Below are 16,197 nucleotides of genomic sequence, written 5' to 3'. Positions count from 1 at the left end.
CACATAAAAATACATATTTTTGTGAAAAATATGATTTTATTTAGAAAACTAAATTATTAATTAAGCTAAATAAATATTCGATTTTAGTTTTTTGGGGTAATTTTATTTAAATAACAAAGTGCTGGTGTAAGCGTGTGTTTGCCAAAGGTTTTTCACAAATAAATATTTCGCTAACCAATGAAGATCGACAGATCCGGTCTATTTATAAAGAGAGTAATTTCAATATTGCTTTTGTTTAAATTAATTCGAGTGTTAAAGTGTGTCTGTAGTGGAAAAAGTGTATAAAATGTTTGCTAAGGCCACCTGTTGAGGCTTAAAACAGATCTATCACAACAATGAATTATACAAATCCAACCAAATAAAATAATATAATTTTCAAATTTACATATGTTTAACACACACACACACTAACTCCCCTCCTTTCCTCCTTCTCCTTTAAACATTATTCACATACATTTGCATAAGTTCCACCCAAAATGTACTCTTGTTGATCATACTTCCTCAGTAAATGTAACCCATTGTGTGTGTGTGTAAATTTGGCCTGCTGCTGGTGGGAATCAGTATTATTTCCATTTCAAAAGCTTTCTTTTTAAATCCATCCAATTTATGTGTGTGTGTATGTGTGTTCGTTGGAATTTATTATTTTAGGTTTTAATTTTTGCCATCTGATATGGTTGCGGCATATAATCGTATCAATTATGAGCAAAATCGAAAAAAACAAGGGGCTGCAAATTGTTGTTTAAATTTTATTAATATAAAGGGATGTAAGGTGTCATGTCACGTACATTTGAGTATCCACTACAACTATTCTAATTTTGTTGAAAAAAATGTATAACCAGGAAATGCATAACAACCTAAAAAGAATCATAGTTGTAGATATTTGAACTAGTTTCGTCTAATTTGTGAAATAATTTAATATGTTTGTGCTAAATTCAAATAAATTATGTTAAGTTTTATAATTTTATCATATTTTTTTGTAAATACTTGAAAAGTTTTAATATAAATCTTTATGAAAAAAGATCAGTTCAAGTTTCAAAAGTTTTTCTTATGCTCTTCCCATGCCACCAATTTCCATAGTGCTTCCTTTGCTTTTAAAGAGATCACTCACAACTTTGTAGCATGATCTATGTGAACTTTATCCCCACTGATCTTTGTTCACATAGATCAGCGTTTTCAAATTCCTTAATTTAGATTTCATGACAAGAACCCTTCAAAAAAATACTATTTCAAATCGATGTGATTTATTCGAACCAACATAACTTCAACGAACTCGATCAGTTAATGACTCATCTTTAAGACAAAACTGATCATGAATAATAATGTAATCCAAAATATTTCTATTTGAGCTCTTGAGATAATTTGATATCGTACCATTCGTCACTAAGTTTTCGATACTTTAACCAAGGTAATATGACCATCGTTTTTCGTTATAGATTCATTCTAAGGCGATCTGCTAATAGCGCATTAATTTGACAAGATCTTGTCTAAGATGATAAACTTTGAAGCAAGAGAGAATTGTGGCGATTGTGGAGCGAAGTTAGGTAACGAATGCCTCTTGTCTGAAAAGTTTGGAAACTTCTGCTACAGCCTTGAATTCGAATTCTGGGAATTCCGACATCCATACTGGAGGTCTTAAACATTAACTACACAAATCATACCCTGGCCGAATCAATGGCTTAAATAAGGGCCTGCAAAACAGTGTAAATATTACGGTGAAGAGGCCAAGTGGAACGGGAACCAGTAGCCCACATGGAATGCTAGTTAAAAGACTGATACACTATTTCGGGATAAGTTCGATGCTGCTGCCGCAAAAGACAACAGATTCCTGCAGAAGATTGACTGTGAGGCTAAACGTTAGAAATTAGTTGGCATTAAGTATATAGGATACGGAATGGATAAGGGGTCTCCCTCCTCCGTGTCGGATAACGAAAAGTGTAAATGGTGATGGATGTAAGGTATTTTATACCAGTGATATCATCATTAACTTTTCCTTCCTTGCCAAGGTACATACGTTCAGGATTTACTCTGTTCATACCAGACTTACCACAGTATATTCTGTAGGTGCTGTTGCCGAATCAATAGAGTCCCTCCCATCTGCGGTTTTGTAAACGGAATGATGTTTTTGCTTCTCGGAACTTACGCAATGGGTCAACAAATTGATGCAGTTTGTTTGGTATTGTAAATGGACAATATCGGTCCACGTTTACACCTAGCCACAATACAAGTGGCCTCCGGAAAACAGTTTGAACAGTCATAAACATGTTGATTAAGTACAATAGTGATAACATTTTATACAACTTAGTTCTCTACATCCAGAAATTACACAGCCCATAATTGGCCCTCGCCCCCATATAAGGTCCCACGCAGAAAATGTCTTTAAGATTCATAACAAGCTTAAAATAGCAGTATAGTGATAAAATACGAACAAAAATCTCTACCAATTTATATAAAGATCGTCCCATAATTGACCCTATCCTCCATATAACCTCTTCAACAGATAACCAGTTTATTGACTATAAACTGATTTTACAAAAATTATAAAATTCAGCAAAAATTATTTGTGTAGAGATCGGTCCATAATTATTCCGAAAATCTGCCCGATGTTCAAATTAATATCGAACAGCATAAATCTAATAAATCAGTAAACTGTGGTAAATAATTAACTCCAAAAGATAGAACTATTGGGCCTCCATTCGAAATTCAATTTACGACACATGCTATGATATCAGATTCTCCAGATTCAGCCAAATATAACACTCTAGATATTAAAACACGTTTTTAGAAAAAACTTGTCAAATCGAAAATTAAGTAGCGTTAAAAGAGGCTTTAGTGTACAGTGTTTGTCTGGTGCTGCCGTACCTTTGCTTAACACAGTATTTATTCACAGGTTGTTGACTTCACTATACTGTAAGGTAAATGGTTTTAAACTTCACTGTTAAAAGTGCTGCCAAGTTGAGAGTAAATTTAAAAAATTTGGAAAGAATTTTTCTGAAAACATGAAACAAATACAATTTTTTAACAAAATCTTTGGTAAAAACAAATAAATTGATAACTGATGCTGATTTTCAAAAAGGTTGTTGTCTTCACTATTTATTGAATTAGTGGTGGGAAGAAAATAAAAACGATTACTTTAGATAAAATTGTCTTTCGATAATAGATAAATGGTTTACAATAAATATATGTTTTAGATAATAATTTGCTTTTTAATAACAAAGGAGGAAGACTTGGTTTATAGTTGAGATCATTAACTTCTACAGGACATTATTTGAATGAATAAACCACAATTTAGAGAGTAATTCAATTCCGGAATTTTTGGAATTATTGTAAAAATGTCTCAATTTGGTTTCTTTTGAAAACTAAGCAGAACAAAGAATTAAATTTTGATGAAGATCGACCTCCATTTTGTATATTGCTTGAATGATTCAATCGCGAATTTTCCTTATTAAAAGCTAGAAAATAGTTCTAATTTAAACATTTTAAAAAGTTAAAAAATCATTTATACGCACGAGCGCACTTCAAGTGCGTACATAGCAACCACAACCCCTCAGAGTACAGTTGTGACACGGTAACCAGAGTAAAAGCAGAGCACCGTTACCTGCCTGTCAGTCTGCTAAATATACTACATACTGTTTGTTAGTCATACAAGCCTAACTGACTGCCTGCATATCAAAAACCCATCAAAATATTTTTAAACAGTTTATGATGAGGTCTTGTTAATGTCAATTGATTTCCAATAGAGGTTTTTCACAAATCGATTAATGTTTTTAATACATTTTCACAAACTCTTAGGAAGTTATCGTATTGTGTGGCTTTGGACCTTTTAAATTTTTGTTCAAGTGTTACTAATTGTGGTTTAAAAACAAATATCAGCAATGATGCAAAAATTCCTTTTATGATTTGTGTAGTCCAAACACCTTTTGTTAAAAATCAAGAATATTTCTAGTGTTTCTATTGTTTTGAATGGCGTTTTTGTCACTTATAGAAGAATAATACTGAATGACTGACCTTTATGATTTTCTGAAATGTTGATGATAAACTTTTGACATGCTTGTCACTTTATTGTATCGGAGAGAGCAGTTAAAATTCAATTTTATGTCAATACGATTTGTAATCATTAAGTAGCCCATTGTGCGGTGAAGTGCAAAGAAATTGTTTAAAAAACTCTAGCTTAGATGTAAGCGACAAAGAAGTGCGAAAAGAAACGATTTAAAATGAATAGGATTTGCTAAAATGGCTTTTAAATCTAAAAATGAAAACTGATTCCAGATAAACACATTTTTCCAAGAAACAGTTTTGAATTAGTTCTAAAATAACTAGTTCTAGAACGAGTGCAAAAAGAAACGTTTAGAGTATGTCATCTATGGAATATTGCTGAGTTTATGAAGGGTTACTGGGAAGGGTTTCTAGGAACTAGCTCCGAAGTTAGTTAGTTAGTTAGTTAGTTAGTTAGTTAGTTAGTTAGTTAGTTAGTTAGTTAGTTAGTTAGTTAGTTAGTAGTTAGTTAGTTAGTTAGTTAGTTAGTTAGTTAGTTAGTTAGTAGTTAGTTAGTTAGTAGTTAGTTAGTTAGTTAGTTAGTTAGTTAGTTAGTTAGTTAGTTAGTTAGTTAGTTAGTTAGTTAGTTAGTTAGTTAGTTAGTTAGTTAGTTAGTTAGTTAGTTAGTTAGTTAGTTAGTTAGTTAGTTAGTTAGTTAGTTAGTTAGTTAGTTAGTTAGTAGTTAGTTAGTTAGTTAGTTAGTTAGTTAGTAGTTAGTTAGTTAGTTAGTTAGTTAGTTAGTTAGTTAGTTAGTTAGTTAGTTAGTTAGTTAGTTAGTTAGTTAGTTAGTTAGTTAGTTAGTTAGTTAGTTAGTTAGTTAGTTAGTTAGTTAGTAGTTAGTTAGTTAGTTAGTTAGTAGTTAGTTAGTTAGTTAGTTAGTTAGTTAGTTAGTTAGTTAGTTAGTTAGTTAGTTAGTTAGTTAGTTAGTTAGTTAGTTAGTTAGTTAGTTAGTTAGTTAGTTAGTTAGTTAGTTAGTTAGTTAGTTAGTTAGTTAGTTAGTTAGTTAGTTAGTTAGTTAGTTAGTTAGTTAGTTAGTTAGTTAGTTAGTTAGTTAGTTAGTTAGTTAGTTAGTTAGTTAGTTAGTTAGTTAGTTAGTTAGTAGTTAGTTAGTTAGTTAGTTAGTAGTTAGTTAGTTAGTTCGTTAGTTAGTTAGTTAGTTAGTTAGTTAGTTAGTTAGTTAGTTAGTTAGTTAGTTAGTTAGTTAGTTAGTTAGTTAGTTAGTTAGTTAGTTAGTTAGTTAGTTAGTTAGTTAGTTAGTTAGTTAGTTAGTTAGTTAGTTAGTTAGTTAGTTAGTTAGTTAGTTAGTTAGTTAGTTAGTAGTTAGTTAGTTAGTTAGTAGTTAGTTAGTTAGTTAGTTAGTTAGTTAGTTAGTTAGTTAGTTAGTTAGTAGTTAGTTAGTTAGTTAGTTAGTTAGTTAGTAGTTAGTTAGTTAGTTAGTTAGTTAGTTAGTTAGTTAGTTAGTTAGTTAGTTAGTTAGTTAGTAGTTAGTTAGTTAGTTAGTTAGTTAGTTAGTTAGTAGTTAGTTAGTTAGTTAGTTAGTTAGTTAGTTAGTTAGTTAGTTAGTTAGTTAGTTAGTTAGTTAGTTAGTTAGTAGTTAGTTAGTTAGTTAGTTAGTTAGTTAGTTAGTTAGTTAGTTAGTTAGTTAGTTAGTTAGTTAGTTAGTTAGTTAGTTAGTTAGTTAGTTAGTTAGTTAGTTAGTTAGTTAGTTAGTTAGTTAGTTAGTTAGTTAGTTAGTTAGTTAGTAGTTAGTTAGTTAGTTAGTTAGTTAGTTAGTTAGTTAGTAGTTAGTTAGTTAGTTAGTTAGTTAGTTAGTAGTTAGTTAGTTAGTTAGTTAGTTAGTTAGTTATTTAGTTAGGTAGTTTTCAAGGATGATATAAGTATGTTTCATCTTTGTCCACTATCGGGTCTGTTGTACGATCCTTTACCAGAGTCTCTGGTGGGAATCGAACCCCCGACCTCCTTACTGGCAGACTGCAACACTGCCAACTTATCTACAGAATGGTACCAGAAGAAGACATTATTCTACCATAGAAGTGTTTTTCTGCTCTTTAACAGAATCTCTTCTAGAATTCAGAGTTAAGTGCTCTTTTACTCGGTTTTTATATTCTTTTAAATTTTGTTTCATAAATTCGTTCTCAAGAAAATCTTTTCAAAGGTTTTTGAGGTAGCGAGTGTTCAAACAGAGTTTTAGAACTAAATGTCATTTTGTAAATTACTTTATTTTCACTTCAGTTGCAAAATGTCCCACTGTTATGCCTAAAATTGATCTAATTTCTTAATTTCCTAACCCCAATTTCACCTTTTTTCCTGGTTTCACACTTTTTATCTTTGCTAATTTCTTTAATTTATTTAAAATCATCTGTCTTTGTCTTTATAAATTAATTTATCATTTTATAGGAAAACAAATATGTGCAAATTTGCGAAAATATGCTAATTTCTACAACTATGAAAAAATTTCGCAAACAACCATGAATATTCAATACTAAACTAAAACCCCCGAAACCCAAAAATATAATAAAACGATCTCGCGAATATTGAATTACAAAACAAAGAGAATATCAAACAAACAAAAAGAGCAATGAATATAAAACTAATTTGCATAATACGATAATAAACAAACGACTTACAACAAAATAAACAATCTAAAGCCTGCAAAGTCAAAAACAATGATTGCAGCAACACAACAAAACAGATCCCTCTCATTAGCATATGCAAATCATATAAAACAGACAAAATAAGAGTATTAAGCAATAATAGTAAATAGAAAAAACAAACATGCAATTTTTTTTTAATCCCAAATAAATGTAAATTAATTTGAATATGAGAGGTACGCTGAGTAGTGCCGTGTTTTGAGAGTAACATTATCCTTTTTTTGGAAACCCACGTTATTCATTACTACTCAAAGACAGGAAGCACACGTTTTTTGTTGTTGATTTGTGATTTATTGCATAAACACACAACATAGACTCTCACACACTCACAAACTCTAATTAACATAAAAGAGTATTGAAATCAAAATACTTTTTGTAATTTACTCTTACATTTATGTCTGTTTATTTATTTTAATGAAACCTAAATAAACTCTTTAAGTGCGTAAAGACAAGAGGGGTAATAAGTCAGCCACCGGAGTCCTTTTTTCGGGGTTTTGCTGCAGAAAACATGAAAAGGAATCTTAAGCGTGTGTGAAACGTGTGTTTAAAACATTATTTATGCAAATATTGTTTTTTTGTACAAAAACGGAAACATTTTATTTAACAAAATATGTATTTTACACAATTTAATAGTGTTTTATTTTAGCGCTCTATCAGCTTCTGTGCTCTTGGATGACCTTGGGTAATCCAAAAGGGATGGTTAATGAAAATACAAAAAGGTACCAACTTAAAAGTACCAAAGTTAATGTTGTGATACCAAATACACAGAAGAGTCAAAGGCAAGCACTTATTTTAAAAGAGATTGTAAATCAGAACTGGGACAGAACTAGAACAGAACTAGAACAGAACTAGAACAGAACTAGAACAGAACTAGAACAGAACTAGAACAGAACTAGAAAAGAACTAGAACAGAACTAGAACAGAACTAGAACAGAACTAGAACAGAACTAGAACAGAACTAGAACAGAACTAGAACTAGAACAGAACTAAACAGAACTAGAACAGAACTAGAACAGAACTAGAACAGAACTAGAACAGAACTAGAACAGAACTAGAACAGAACTAGAACAGAACTAGAACAGAACTAGAACAGAACTAGAACAGAACTAGAACAGAACTAGAACAGAACTAGAACAGAACTAGAACAGAACTAGAACAGAACTAGAACAGAACTAGAACAGAACTAGCACAGAACTAGAACAGAATTAGAACAGAACTAGAACAGAACTAGAACAGAACTAGAACTGAACTAGAACTGAACTAGAACTGAACTAGAACTGAACTAGAACTGAACTAGAACTTAACTAGAACTGAACTAGAACTGAACTAGAACTGAACTAGAACTGAACTAGAACTGAACTAGAACTGAACTAGAACTGAACTAGAACTGAACTAGAACTGAACTAGAACTGAACTAGAACTGAACTAGAACTGAACTAGAACTGAACTAGAAGAACTAGAACTGAACTAGAACTGAACTAGAACTGAACTAGAACTGAACTAGAACTGAACTAGAACTGAACTAGAACTGAACTAGAACTGAACTAGAACTGAACTAGAACTGAACTAGAACTGAACTAGAACTGAACTAGAACTGAACTAGAACTGAACTAGAACTGAACTAGAACTGAACTAGAACTGAACTAGAACTGAACTAGAACTGAACTAGAACTGAACTAGAACTGAACTAGAACTGAACTAGAACTGAACTAGAACTGAACTAGAACTGAACTAGAACTGAACTAGAACTGAACTAGAACTGAACTAGAACTGAACTAGAACAACTAGAACTGAACTAGAACAGATCTAGAACTGAACTAGAACAGAATTAGAACTGAACTAGAACTACGAAACTAAGATAGACACTTTTTTATAGAAGATTGTCTAAGAATTGTCTATAATTGAACTAGAACAGAACTAGAACAGAACTAGAACAGAACTAAAACAGAACTAGAACAGAACTAGAACAGAACTAGAACAGAACAGAACTAGAACAGAACTAGAACAGAACTAGAACAGAACTAGAACAGAACTAGACAGAACTAGACAGAACTAGAACAGAACTAGAACAGAACTAGAACAGAACTAGAACAGAACTAGAACAGAACTAGAACAGAACTAGAACAGAACTAGAACAGAACTAGAACAGAACTAGAACAGAACTAGAACAGAACTAGAACTGAACTAGAACAGAATTAGAACAGAACTAGAACAGAACTAGAACAGAACTAGAACAGAACTAGAACAGAACTAGAACAGAACTGGAACAGAACTAGAACAGAACTAGAACAGAACTAGAACAGAACTAGAACAGAACTAGAACAGAACTAGAACAGAACTAGAACAGAACTAGAACAGAACTAGAACAGAACTAGAACAGAACTAGAACAGAACTAGAACAGAACTAGAACAGAACTAGAACAGAACTAGAACAGAACTAGAACAGAACTAGAACAGAACTAGAACAGAACTAGAACAGAACTAGAACTAGAACAGAACTAGAACTAGAACAGAACTAGAACAGAACTAGAACAGAACTAGAACAGAACTAGAACAGAACTAGAACAGAACTAGAACAGAACTAGAACCGAACTAGAACCGAACTAGAACTGAACTAGAACTGAACTAGAACTGAACTAGAACAGAACGAGAACAGAACGAGAACAGAACTAGAACAGAATTAGAACAGAACTAGAACAGAACTAGAACTGAACTAGAACTGAACTAGAACTGAACTAGAACTGAACTAGAACTAAACTAGAACAGATCTAGAACTGAACTAGAACAGAATTAGAACTGAACTGGAACTACGAGTGTCTATCTTAGTCACTTTTTATAGAAGATTGTCTAAGAATTGTCTATAATTGAACTAGAAATAAACTTTTCTATGGAAGAGTGTCTAAGAAGACATTGTTCAATAGAAGAGTGTCTAAGGAAGACACTTTTTTATAGAAATTGGTTCAAGACTCCTTTTTTTAGAACATTTCCTAATGAGACACGTTTCTATAGGAGATAGCCTAAAAGAAGGATGTCTTGATTATATAGAAACACTTCTCTATAGAATAATTTTTATTCAAAACACTTCTATATAAAATAAACTAAGTAAGGGTCCAACTTAAATCCAAAAAAATACCCACTTTACCCTTCATTAACATCACTAACACAACTTTAGTTGAGGACCCATGAAATTTTTAAAAAAAGAGCAATTGCCAGGAATCTAAATAACACAATAGACGTGCGCCGCTAAAATTTAAAAAAAAATGAAATGGGCGTTTTATTGTGTTTGATTTTTTTCAAAAATTGATTTAAGGGTTACACACACAAGCACACACCTCAGTAATAATTGTCATATTAAACCAAGCACCCTTGAGTAATTTAGCATAAATCCTTTAAAATCCTTTTAATTATAAATAAAAATACTTATTAATCGGATTATAAATGTCCAAAAAACAAAAGCAATAAACCCTTTTTTGAAATAATATTAAAATATTTATTACTGGTGGTTAAAAAATCAACCAATTTTAAATATAATCCACTCAAAACAAGCACCTTTTTATGAAATCAAAAACAACTTAATTAATTTAGTAAAGTTTATTACAAATATCACAAAAAAACTACCTAAACAAATAAATGTCACATTGAAAAAAACCTAAGTATCTTCATCATGCCATTCCCGATAATTGTCAGCATTCCCCTCACCCTCATCATCGGCATTGGTATCGTCATCATCATCGTCAGATTGTAAATTGGCGGTTATAGTAAATTCAATTTGTATTAGGGAGTCGTTATGTGAACCATCTCCTCCAGCTTTAATATCAACGGTCGCTGTGTTAGATTCGCTTTGCTGATTATTCAAATTGGAGTCACTTGGATTATTGGAATCATTATAAAGACCATCTCCACCAGCCTCATCATCAGCAGCAGCAGTATTGGAATCATTATCCTCAATATTTAAAGTAGAATCACTGGCATTATTCTCGGTGGAGGTGTTTGAATGTACCTCAACATGAGCAATTCTGATTGTAGTTGGTACTTCTAGAGAATCGGAGGATGATGCAGGGATTTCTATAGTATGATTTATAACTTTTACATCTTCCGCTGAAGACGACTCATCCGTTGCAATATTGACTGTTGTATTAGATTCATTTCGTTTTATAAGCTTTGTGGAAGTATTGTCAGATTCCGAAGTATTATCTTTTACTGTAAACTCTTCCGACGTTGAAGCGTTTTGTGTCTCATTTGTTCTCACCTCATTTTCCGTTAATAAACTTTCTTCTGGTTCAAAAATATCGGGTAACATATAAGCATCTAGCCTTTCCATATCTTCAAAATAATAAGAATAATCTCTATTGATATTAGCTTCCAAGGATCTAAAATTTCCGCTATAAGAATGAAAGGAATCTAGAGGCTCATTTGCAATATTTGTTTCCGAGCTTTCGGCCCGATTATTTTCTGTCGGCACAAGATCTGTTTTGATTTGGGGATCAGTTTTTGAGGTTACATCTGATAAATGTGTTTCCCCTACAAGTTCATCTTTTTCGGTATAAGAAACTGAGGAACCTGTAGCATCGGAGCTGGATTCTTCTTGGGATTTTGAATGATTTGATTTTGTTGTGCCCAAAACAGCATAAGATATCGATCTATTATCTTCTAAAGTAGCTTCACTTGGAATATTATTCGTAACGGTACTATCAAAGGAAGGCATTGAATTATTTTGTAACTCTACCAAATCCTCATATATTAAACTTCTAGTATCATTTAAAGCCATCTGTTCAGGTACATCGCCTCCAGCTTGTGGTGTTTGTTCTGTAGAAGTAGAAGTAGAGGAAGAATGTGCGGCACAACAAGGTACTTCAGTATTAGTACCCATATCTTGTCTATTTAGACTATGCGCTGTATTAAAAGAAGGTAATATTTCCTCGTTCAACCGATTTATATTGCGCCTGTAAAAACTTCCAAAATTTGCTATATTTTCGCTTTGTATTTCATTATTGGCCATAAAGAAAGGATGTTGCACTTGACGCATATTTCTATTGTTAACACTATAAGGACGATAACGAGAACGTCGTCGCAAGAGTTGCATTAAATTTACTGGTTCTTCGAAATTTCCTAAAGGTCTGGAACGTGAACGCTGCCTAGTCGAGCGTCGTCTTCTTCTCGAATCCATTTTAGAAATTTTTGTGGAAACTTTTTAAAATCAAATTTTATCTTGTATTCAAATTTTTATTGGAGTCCAAAATGTTTTAAGAATTTCTTAAAGACTTGAAAGCGGAAACTATTTTAAAAGTTTACGGAAACAATCGAAAAAATATAAAACAAATTTTTCACTTCAAACTTTAAAACTGTTATATTAAAATTGAAAACTTCAAATAATATTAACAGCTAGGGATGACAATTTTATCGAACTAAAATCACAAGGAATGATACCTTATTTTTAAAATAAAGAAACTGAACTCGAACTGAACTAGAACTGAACTAAAACTGAACTAAAACTGAACTAGAACTGAACTAGAACTGAAGTAGAACTGAACTAGAACTGAACTAGAACTGAACTAGAACTGAACTAGAACTGAACTAGAACTGAACTAGAACTGAACTAGAACTGAACTAGAACTGAACTAGAACTGAACTAGAACTGAACTAGAACTGAACTAGAACTGAACTAGAACTGAACTAGAACTGAACTAGAATTGAACTAGAACTTAACTAGAACTGAACTAGAACTCAACTAGAACTCAACTAGAACTCAACTAGAACTCAACTAGAACTCAACTAGAACTGAACTAGAACTGAACTAGAACTGAACTAGAACTGAACTAGAACTGAACTAGAACTGAACTAGAACTGAACTAGAACTGAACTAGAACTTAACTAGAACTTAACTAGAACTGAACTAGAACTGAACTAGAACTGAACTAGAACTAGAACTGAACTAGAACTGAACTAGAACTAACTAGAACTTAACTAGAACTGAACTAGAACTGAACTAGAACTGAACTAGAACTGAACTAGAACTGAACTAGAACTGAACTAGAACTAAACTAGAACTAAACTAGAACTGAACTAGAACTGAACTAGAACTGAACTAGAACTGAACTAGAACTGAACTAGAACTGAACTAGAACTGAACTAGAACTGAACTAGAACTGAACTAGAACTGAACTAGAAGAACTAGAACTGAACTAGAACTGAACTAGAACTGAACTAGAACTGAACTAGAACTGAACTAGAACTGAACTAGAACTGAACTAGAACTGAACTAGAACTGAACTAGAACTGAACTAGAACTGAACTAGAACTGAACTAGAACTGAACTAGAACTGAACTAGAACTGACTAGAACTGAACTAGAACTGAACTAGAACTCTGAACTAGAACTGAACTAGAACTGAACTAGAACTGAACTAGAACTGAACTAGAACTAGAACTGAACTAGAACTGAACTAGAACTGAACTAGAACTGAACTAGAACTGAACTAACTAGAACTGAACTAGAACTGAACTAGAACTGAACTAGAACTGAACTAGAACTGAACTAGAACTGAACTAGAACTGAACTAGAACTAAACTAGAACTGAACTAGAACTGAACTAGAACTGAACTAGAACTGAACTAGAACTGAACTAGAACTGAACTAGAACTGAACTAGAACTGAACTAGAACTGAACTAGAACTGAACTAGAACTGAACTAGAACTAAACTAATAAGTTTTTGTAAATAGTAAAACCAGAATTTTTAAAGATTTCAAGATTTTTTTTATATTTTCTTATCAGATGTACTTAATTTCAAGTTCTATAAAAAGGAGGAATAATATTTGACAATTTTTATAATTTTATTTTTTTTTTCGATGACTAATGATTTCAATTCTTTGGCTTAACAACTACATTTTAAGAAGTCGATTTTTTTTTCATTTTAAAAACAAATATAAACTTAAAGTGTTTTAACTCTTAAACTAAAGTAAACTTAAACAAAGTACTTACAACTACAAATGCTTATAGATAACTTACGAAAAACTTTAAATAGTTTATGAGATAGTTTCGATATAATAAAATAGTAGCAACATGTTAACATAACACAAACCTTTAGAACTTTGTTTTTTATATAATTTTCATAGGAATAAATGAAATCAGAAACTTTCTAACGGTGACTAGACTAGAACAACGACGCTGATTAAAGTAAAATACTTTAGATAAAAAAAGGCTTCCATAAGAGGAGATACTTTTTGATATTAGTGGTAAAAAGAAAACAACAGAATAATAACAAGATCTGGTTTAAACTTAAACTTCAACTAACGAGGTTTGGAGTTTAAAGGAAATGAATGTTGTAATTAAAAAACTCCCGCTGAGAGAGGCAACATATGATTTTGCATGGCTGGCAGAGCGGTTTGAGTTGAGTACAGATTCGTTGTTGAGGAATCCATTTGTATATTCCATTCACCACCGTTATCACCACCCGAATTGCTATAATAGAAATCGGGACCTGCATCGGAAGTATAAGAAGATAAGTTATGATATTGTTGCTGCTGCTGCTGCTGTTGTTGTTGCTGCTGCTCGCCTTGATTAAGCATGTTATCACTGAAGCCAGAGTGTGAAATGTTTGTCTGGTAGTTATCAGCAGCGCCATACAAAGCGGAGCTTGGTGGTAGGTCGCCATCAAACACATTCGTATAGATATCAGCAGTGTTGGGCGAGGCAGCTGAGGAGGGTGTTTGAGAATAGTAAGAGGGATTTTCCAAGGCTACTGTAGCATTGACATCATAGGAATTTAGTGTGGAGGATAGGAAATTGGGAAAATAATAGTCATCGGAATTGTAACCGGAACTGCTGGTGAGGCTGGAGGTATCATCACAACTTTCATACATCCATTTTTGATTATCTTGCAGTGGATAGTCTTGGGGTAATGTTTGCGAGGCTGGTTGTTCATAGATGCCGGCGGTATGTTGACATAATACCGAATCATCGATTAAGGAGCTATTGGGTGAGTATTGCTGGGAGTTATAGCTGTAGGCTGTGTTGTTGTGTGGTGAGCTTAAGGGCTGTTGATTTGCGGCAGTATCATAGTGTATATTATAAGACATGGGATCTAGATTAACATTGTGGCTGTTGTAGTTGAATTCCGGCAGAGGAGTGTTATATACCGCAGTATTCATTTCTGGTAACCATTGGGAGTTTGTTAAGGTGTTATCGTAGTGGGCTGCATCATGTTGATAAGCTACGGTTGGGTTGCTGGAGCTATTGGTCATGTCTCTTAAGCTGCGTTTCTTTTTAGCGGTTTGCTGCATTAAGCCATCATTGCTGGTATCCATTTGTTTACTTTGTCTCTTAACACCTCTTAAACTGCTCAATTTCTCATTAAGAGCAGCATCTCTGGCCAACATAACCGCCAAACTGCGGGCCCGACGTCCACTGCCCAATAATCTTCTAGCTTCTGAGGAACCTTTGGCTTCTGGCTTAGGATGATCATGGGTACCCTTAGCTTGAAAGAATATAGCATTTCCCGAACGACGCCAAAAGTGTGTTACTGGATAGCCACAATGACCACGGCAGGCTTGTATTTCCAAGCGTCCGGTGCAATTTCTAAAATTTCCAGAAAGGAGATTTCAACATTAGTTTTTTGTTCAAATTTCTTTAAAAATTTAAAACTTCTTTTTTATTTTTAGAAACTTACCTATTGGGACATTGTTTTCCTTGTTGTTTACGTCTGGCTTTATCGCAAATAGCGGGTCTAAGATGAACACTATTGCCATTTGGCAATTTACAATTAGCCGAACACAATAAAACTCCCAGACAACTTTTTTTCAAAATATTAATATTATGATTGTTGGTATTTCTCATGGCCCAGCCGGAAGAATGTTTTTTAGCATCTTCATTAGTGGCTGGATAGACCAATCTGCAGTGACCATTGGCCCAATCATGAAAATCATCAAATTCATTGACCATGGGTATAACGGTATCATTAATATCCCAATCGATTTGTACGCGTGATCTGGTAGCAGGAGGACTGCTGGCGCCACATGGCACGGTTAAAGGTGTGTTAATAACCATTTTGTTAATTTATATTCTTTAAAATTAAATAATTTATTTTAACACGTTTTTCACACTTTTGTTTTTTTAATTTTTAGAAATTTTCTTAAACATTTAATAGTTCTCTAATGTCTGTTATAAACTGTCTTTAAATATTTTCTTTACAAATTCTCTTCTTTTTTTAATATAATTTTTTCGTTCGTTTTTTTTTTTCTTATGTTAAACCGAACTCAACTTATGACTGTTCGAAACGACTGCGCAATGCTGACTGACTTCACTCTGCAATGCCACAAGCCTAAGTTCCTTGCAACCGAATCATGCTATAGACCTCGAAATATTTGAGGGTTGTTTTGTTGTTTAACTTACTACTTCACTAGCGGCAACAAATGGTGAACCAACAACTTCTGCCCGTCTCTTATTGGTTACTTTTTAGTTTGGATAAACAATTATCCACAATATCCGTGAAAACACACTTACACACTTTCAACCACT

At 32.8% G+C, this 16,197-nt stretch overlaps 2 protein-coding genes across 2 annotated transcripts; both read right to left on the bottom strand.

Moving 5' to 3' along the window:
• Positions 1-10,332: 10,332 nt before the first annotated feature.
• LOC119608812 (dentin sialophosphoprotein-like) lies at positions 10,333-11,850 on the bottom strand. Its single transcript, XM_037963337.1, has one exon. The coding sequence runs from the start codon at positions 11,848-11,850 to the stop codon at positions 10,333-10,335; it is 1,518 nt and encodes a 505-aa protein (XP_037819265.1).
• Positions 11,851-13,866: 2,016 nt separating this feature from the next.
• On the bottom strand, positions 13,867-15,726 carry LOC119608819 (transcription factor glial cells missing). The gene is made up of 2 exons (XM_037963352.1): positions 15,350-15,726; positions 13,867-15,258 (listed from the first exon to the last, which is right to left on the bottom strand). The coding sequence occupies exons 1-2, from the start codon at positions 15,724-15,726 to the stop codon at positions 14,010-14,012; spliced, it is 1,626 nt and encodes a 541-aa protein (XP_037819280.1). The 3' UTR covers positions 13,867-14,009.
• Positions 15,727-16,197: the final 471 nt, after the last annotated feature.

This window comes from Lucilia sericata, unplaced genomic scaffold, assembly GCF_015586225.1.
Source record: "Lucilia sericata isolate MDLA Ls3-8-SP2 unplaced genomic scaffold, ASM1558622v1 Contig000883F_arrow, whole genome shotgun sequence".
NCBI classification, from domain to species: Eukaryota; Metazoa; Arthropoda; class Insecta; order Diptera; family Calliphoridae; genus Lucilia; species Lucilia sericata.
This window is presented reverse-complemented; position numbering and strand designations above follow the sequence as displayed.

What these genes read in the sequence shown, in the direction of transcription:
- LOC119608819 (XM_037963352.1), bottom strand. Translation starts at nt 15,726, where the DNA reads ATGGTTATTAACACACCTTTAACCGTGCCATGTGGCGCCAGCAGTCCT. An exon ending in GGAAAACAATGTCCCAATAG is followed by an intron (nt 15,259 to 15,349) that starts GTAAGTTTCTAA and finishes TGGAAATTTTAG; the next exon opens with AAATTGCACCGGACGCTTGG.
- LOC119608812 (XM_037963337.1), bottom strand. Translation starts at nt 11,850, where the DNA reads ATGGATTCGAGAAGAAGACGACGCTCGACTAGGCAGCGTTCACGTTCC.